Below are 7,042 nucleotides of genomic sequence, written 5' to 3' on the forward strand. Positions count from 1 at the left end.
GTGGGCGCGCGCGTTCACGGCCCAGACCTTCCGATGGGAAGGCGGCGCGTTGCCAGGGCGCCAGGGCCCCGGGCTCTCGGGGAGGAGGCAGTATTTGAGATGGGGGCACTTGCCCACTTCCTTCAGGGCCCAAATGTCCCCTCCTTAGAGAAGCCTTCCCAAAGCACCTGTTCTACTAAAGTATATAGTACATATATTTTTATGTTTCTTGTCTTCCCATTTAGAATGTAAGGTCAGGGCCTTTCTCTGGTTCACTCCTGGGCATCACTAGTGCGCAGTGCCTCGCGCACACAGTAGGTGCTTCATAAATTCTGTTGCATGAAAGAATGAGTGAGTGGTCCTAGTGGGGGAAAGTATGGACAGACCGGGTCACACTGAAGCCTTGGTGATAGTGTCCCGGGTAAGGGAACATTTGAGCAAAGGTTGAGAGACAAAGGTTGAGAGTTCAGAGTGTTCTGGGGACAGGAGTGAGGGAGGTGAGTCTCCATGCTGGAGGGTGTGGTGCCCAAGAGGCTTCTCCAGACTTTGTCCTGAGGGCTTGGAGCCCTTCAGGTGTTTTAATCTGCGCATATCTGCTTTTTAGATGATCACTGCCTTGGGCTGTGTGTGAGTTCAGGGGGAGGACAGCATGTGGGCCTGGTGGTGCTGGGGCCAGGAGGGGCAGTGGTAGAAGAGGGAGGACTGCCCCAGATGCAAGGCTGGGTGCTGAGATCAGAATGGAGGAACTGGGAGACTGAGTGCATCTTTATTTTGGGGAGGTGGGGAGAATGACAACAGAAAGTGGCCCCCTCTATTGGCCTCCAAGGTTGGAAGAGCTTAGGACACACAGTGGGCATCTGCTGTATTCCAGGAATAGTACTGAGTCTACCCTTAGGTGTTCACGCGCCACTGGGGCAGGTGGACACATGGGACTCTGTCATCCATCTGCCTGCCTCTGGTCTTGGTGTGTGCCATGGAGGGGCATGGGTCTGAGCTCAGACATAATGAGGCACCCCACCATCAAGTCATGGCCATGGGCTCCCTGGGAGTCCGATTTGGTGGCTATTAGAGTGCTACTAGAGCCTGGGCAGGGAGGCCATGGGAGTCCTGGGGTGTGTTCCATGTGATTTGGGGAGTAGTGCAAGCCCTAAGCTAGCATCTCAGATTCAACTTGAAATGCTCCTCTTGGGATTGTGTCAGGTTGATTCAGCTCTTTCTAGGCAGGGAGTTCAAGTCTGAGACAGAGGGTCCGCCTGCTCTCAGGTCACCCCCACCCCATCTATGGCACTTGGTGGGAAGAAGCCCTGTCTTCTCCTTGAGCCATGTCTTGAGCTTTCCCTGGATAGAGTTGAGCCTTCTCCCCTGCACAGGACCTGCCTGCATCTGCTCCCCCACATGGCTCTTTTCTTTCTCCTCTTCCCTTTGCCTACCCACCTGCTGGCCCTGAAGTGTCCCGTTCCTCTGACATAATTGTTCACATACTTGCAGGCCCAGCTCAGATGGTCCCTGTTCTAGAATCCTTTCCTGACCCCATCCTCCCACCCCACAGCCCCTGAGTTCCAGAGAGTCCCAGTTTCTCCCACTGGCAGAATGCTTCCTCACGTCTGCACGCCTGCCCGTGATGGTTTGGTGAGGGCTTGTGCCCTATGCCTCTAGGGACCTGTTCAATTAGTATCTCCAGGGCCATGTGGCTGCCCTGTCATTGGTGCTGGATGACATGCTGCTGAATGAAGAAAATGGGGACTTACTCTAAATTGTCCAACAGGCCGATCCACTATCCGGGAGGCTCTTAGTAATTGAGGAAAGGAATTGTGGGTGGGAGAGGGACATAATTTTGAGTAGGATGAAGAAATATCTTCCATTCTTTAACTGAGTGGCTCCCAGGGATCTGATGTCCAGAGAGCCTTTGCCCAGAGAGAAGTAGTAGATGAGCTTCCCTGGGTGTGTACCTGTTAGGTCATAGGTCACACTGGAGTCAGCATTCTTCTGGAGAGAAAGTATCTGGAGGAGTCAGGTTGTAGATCAAAGCTCGTTCCCACCCTGATATGGACCTTATACTCCTGGAGAGGAGGCATCAGGCTGACCCTGGGCTGGGGTAGGGGTGGGTCTGTGTACTGGCCACTGAGTGCCCCTTGCCCTTCCCAGCCCTTCCCAGACCTGGTCCAGACTCCACACAGCCCTCTCTCAGTTGTTTCTGCTTAGCCCCCTGGCCCTCCTGTAGAGAGAGGGAGACAGAGTGGGTGCTGTTGACCAGCTGCCTAGAGGCCCCTCTCACCAGGGTGAGCAGGCTGGCCTGGCTGACAGACAGCCAGTGGGCTTGGTGCCAGGCCTGTGCTGGGTGCTGAGGGCGAGGGAACAGACTGGTCCTTGGCAGTGTGGCTCCATCCAGAAGTGGTGACACATTCTAGGGCAAGAATCTTGTCCTAAACTGTGCCGTGGACTGCGTGGGCATCAGAGAGACCTTTGCACCCTCCTCAGCATGATGTTTTTAAATGCATGAAGTAAAATACAGAGGATTACAAGGAAAACCAGTTAAAGTGAAATACAGTTATCAACATGTTAAAAAATAAATTTGTGGTATAGCAATATATACTTCTTTATCAACACATTAAATAATAAAAGCCGCAGGTCCAATACCCACCTTAATTTTGAAGTAGTGAGAGCAAAAGTGATATTTGAGATACCGTGACATCAATGATATATGAGAATATCTGTGATTTTTGTTGGTGACAGTCATTACACTACTGATGCTATTGTGGTTAGTTACTTACATTAAGAAAATTTGAGAGGTTAGAGCAAATAAACATAATTTTTTTTCCCCATCCAAGTAAATGGAGTCCTAAAATTCTATTGGTGAATCCCCAGGGGTCCATGAGCCTTGAGTAAGAACCCCGCAAGCAGATAGCCATTGAGGGCAAAGGAAGAGGTTGCTCAGAACCGATTTTGGGAATGGGTACAATTGGGGGGTAGGGAACTGGTTGCAGGAGCAGCAGGATCACCCTTCCCTGGGGCTGCCCCAATCCTGGCCACTGGCCGCTTCCTGGGCCCTGGTGGTTGGTCCGCAGGTTGCGTGCTGGCCTGTGGGGGCCAGAGCTTATTCTGTGGAGGTGTTTGATGCCCGGGAGCCACTGTCTGCCAGCCCCTGCTGTCTCTGCCTGTGCCCTCGGCTGCCTGCAGAAAAGTATACCTATGCTGGGACTTCAGGATGACCTGGCTCTTGCCGTTTGAATTCCGGGTGCCTGTTAGAAGTTCCAGCAGAAACCAGTTGGAGATGTTTTATGAGTGCTGCCTTTGCTGAACTTGCAGAGAAAAGTCACCTGCGTTGGCTCTGGGCCCAACATTCTCTCTGGTGTTTGGTTTATGCCATGAGAAATCAAAGGGCATGTCTCTATAAACCTTGATTCTGGGGGTGCCCTGCCGTAATGAATGCCTGCAGCTCAGCAGCCTGCCTGCTGGCTCAGGCCGGGCTGCCTTCCCTGAGCTGCACAGTATCGGGCAGTATTGTAGGCTCTCCTTGCAATAGCAGCAGAACTCACAGAGAGGTGCCTTATCGAGTTTTTTGTCTCAACCTGGGCTGCTTGGCCCTCGGGCCAGAAGGCCATAGTCTGGATTCCTTGGGGGATTTAGGCCTCTCAGAAGGTTCTAGACTAGAGGAAGCCCAGCCCTTCTGAGAGCCTTCCAGGTGGGGGTGTGGTGGCAGGCCCAGTGATGGGATGGAGCTGGCACCTGGTGTGTTTGAGGAGGGAACTGAGCCAGAGGGGCCAGGAGTGGTGGAGAAGGAGGTGGGTGGCACTGGGCTCTGCAGGCTGAGGTTGGGATTTTCAGCCAGTTCTGCTGTTGAGGCCTCTTGGATCTGGGCATCTGTGGCAGTGCCTCGGTGTCATTCCTCGGTGCTGCTGGGGAGTCTGTAAAGATGAGGTTCTTCTCTGTGCCCACCCCACTCCATGGGCTTTGCTGAGTGGGGGAAAGAGTGTGCGGGACCCTGGGGGACACTGCAGGGATGCTGACGGCTGCACTTTCAGTTCCTGACAGTGTGGCCGCTGGGATGCAGGCATTATGACTGTCTCCTCTGCCCTCTCATCCTGTGGCTGAGCCTGACAGGAAATGGTCTGACTTACTGGGAGCCTTAGCCCCTTGTGTCCACCCTTCTGGGAGAGGATGGAGGGGAGGAGACAGGGGAGAGGGGAGGGAGGCTGTAGTCCTGTCAGCATATGTAAGCTGTGCATGGCCCTCCACCCATCCCAGCCTGGCTGGGGCCCCAGGGTTCTGCTTCCTGCCCTGCTTGAGGCTGATGTGGCAACTTCTGATCTGCACGTGTGTGTGTGTGTGTGTGTGTGTGTGTGTGTGTGTGTGTCCATGTTGTGACTATTGTTTACTCAGCAAATAACTGTTGAGCACTTGCTGTGTGCCAAGCAGGGTGCCAAGTACTGGGCATAGTAGTGAGCAGAGCAGACTGGGTCTCTGTTTTCACAGGGTGTACAGTGGGCAGAGGCAGACCTCACCAATGAGCCTCAGTGAACACAGGCTGCGTGTGTGTTAGCAGGGGAATGTGTCCTTGCAGCTGGGGACCTGGCTGAGCCTTCCTCAGTGGTGACTGAAGAGAATGCAGTGCAGGGTCGGTTTATAGAGCTGTGGGCAGGTTAAGGGAATCGGCGGAGAAAGGGGAGGGAAGCTGGTCAGGAACCATCAAGGGCTGCGCTACAGGAAGGGCAGCCTGGCGGGACTGTGGCCCTGTGTGAAGGGCCTGCCAGCAGTCATAGTTCCAGACTCCGCCAGGGGCTAGGAGTGGATTCTCTGTTCTCCCCCCCCTCCTCACCTACTCTCGTCTCCTCCTTCCTGCCCCCTCGGTGCCTCTCCCTGGCTGGACCCACCTGGATGCCAGAGGCGGAGAAGCTTGCTGATGAAGAGTCCTCAGGTGTTCCCTGGGCGCAGAGCTGGGAGAGTGGAGGAAGCCCAGCTCATACCGAGTGGGAAGGGGGGGGATAGGGGAGGGATGCCAGGGAAGACCATCCTGAGAAGGTGGCGTTGGAGCCAAGATGTGAGGAGGGTTTCTGCCTCTGAGGGTCCCATTGTCCCTGAGCGGGTCTACCTCGGGCTGGCCAGTAGCCTGTGGGTTCTTGACGTCGTGCAGGAGATTTTGAGAGCACGTTTATTAAAGCTGGGGACACTGGCACCAGGAAGGGCTTAGGATAGAAGAAGCAACAGGAGAGCCTAGGCGGGGCTGCTTGGCCTGCTCCCGGGAGGGAGAGAGGACCCTGAGACCTTTGTTTTGAGGGATTTTAAAGATTAGAAGGTTAGGGGAGGTCTTAAGGAAGGATCTCAATAGAATATTCATTAGCTTTTCCAGGTGTAGCCTTTCAAAGTCATGGTCTCCACTGATTGGTTGTTGCAGCTGGTCCTGGCTTGTGCCCTGGTTTTGCAGCTTTTCTGGGCCTGGAGCTGAAATACAACTGAGGCCTAGATGCTACCTGTAGGGAGGTGACCTTCTGTACCTGCTGTAAGTCGCTCTGCAGTTTGTTCAGCATCTGTCTCCGTTTCCCTATCCACTTGTCCTGGCTCACTGCCCTGTCTCACCACAGCCAGGTGAGTGCATGAGGTGCCCGCTGCCTTCGAAGTTCCATGTGCCTGGCTTGGCTCTCTCTCATGCCGTCGCAGGCAGAGCCCTCACTCTCACCTCAGCTCTGGGCTGCGCTCGCTCGATCGCTGAGCCTCCACGCCCACCCTCCCCCACCCCACCTGCTGGGGCTGCCCTTCCTTCCTGCACTTAGGCATTCAGCACTCTCAGGTGCTGGAAGGAGGCAAGGTCCCTGCCCTCCTGGAGCTTACATTGTACCTGGGGGGCCAACAGTCCAGTAAACGTGTGATGTTAGGCAGTGGCACATGCTCTAGAGAGGAATGAAGCGAGTAGGGGATACGGTTTGGGTGGGTTTTTGAAAAAGCTTCTGGGAAGAGGGGCATCTCTGCAGAGACCTGGGAAAATGAGGACGTGAGCACCGGGAACAGCAGCGCAAAGGCCCTTGCGGGGTGGGGCGTGTGCTGGTGTTCAGGGAAGAGTGAGAATGCCTTGCAGGCGGAGTTTGGGTGTTGGTTCTAAGCTCCTCAAAGCTGGGGATTAAGCTTGGCTGTGTTCCGAGTGCACCCGTAAGCAGGAGGCTTGAGCAGGGGCGTGCCTGCTCAGATTTGCATTTTTGAAGGGCCCCTTGGGTGGTGCACACCAGGCTGCGGGGGAATCTGGGACTGAGAGCTGTTAAGAGTTCCCTGCAGTGGTCCAGGTGGAAGATGGGAACTCCAGCGTGGAGGGGCGAGCAGAGGATGGAGGGAGCTGGTGTGGCTGGAGCTGGAGCTGGGCAGGGAGTGTGGCCCTCAGTGTGCTGGGCACCCAGAGGCCTGTGGGTGCTGCAGTGCAGGGAGGAGCTGGGCTGAGACCTGATGGAGTGCCATGAGAGAGCATGGGTGGCCAGGACATGGGGATGGTGGGCTTAGGTGACTTCAGAGGATGTTTACTGCACAGGGGAGAGAACTAGACTGCTGGACGAGCATGGGGGTCAAGGGAAGGGCTTTTATTTATTTATTTTAAAGAAGGTGAGGTTCCTGTGTGTCTGGATGCCGAGAACGCTCCTGAGGGGAGAATTGATGCTGGAGCAGTGCAGGGAATAGGCATCGAGGTGGGCAGCCACGCCAAGTGGAGGAGCTGTGGGAGCAGGAGTGGGGAGTGTCCAGAGGCAGGTGGGGTTTGGGGAGTGGGTGCTGGGAGGATAAGCTGTGTTTCTCAGTGAAAATGGAAGCCAGTGTGGGGGATAGAGGTGGGGGTACACACCCACCTGCCCTGCCAAGCCTGGCTCCTCGCAGCCCCAGTGAGTCTCAGCAGCCAATCCCTTGCTGGCTGCTCTCCTGAAGGTCAGCACCCCTGGGGCTGCCACTCCCAGGCCCATCTTGTCATGGTTCCCCTTGGTCACTCAGCACACACTCCTGGGCCTGGCGCTGAGTGTCCTGGGTGTGTGTGTGTGGGGTGGGGGGGGGCTGTCCTGAATGTGTGTGTCCTGAATGTGTGTGTGTGGGGGTG

The 7,042-nt window shown here is 55.4% G+C and overlaps 1 protein-coding gene across 1 annotated transcript in view; it reads left to right on the top strand.

The window, feature by feature from the left end:
• PEPD (peptidase D) overlaps positions 1-7,042 on the top strand; it is a 226,226-nt gene that overhangs the window by 104,351 nt on the left and 114,833 nt on the right. The window contains exon 4 of the mRNA XM_005862666.2: positions 5,482-5,562. Within this exon, the coding sequence (XP_005862728.1) occupies positions 5,482-5,562 (81 nt within the window). The remainder of the gene's footprint in view (positions 1-5,481; positions 5,563-7,042) is intronic.

This window comes from Myotis brandtii, unplaced genomic scaffold, assembly GCF_000412655.1.
Source record: "Myotis brandtii unplaced genomic scaffold, ASM41265v1 scaffold165, whole genome shotgun sequence".
NCBI classification, from domain to species: Eukaryota; Metazoa; Chordata; class Mammalia; order Chiroptera; family Vespertilionidae; genus Myotis; species Myotis brandtii.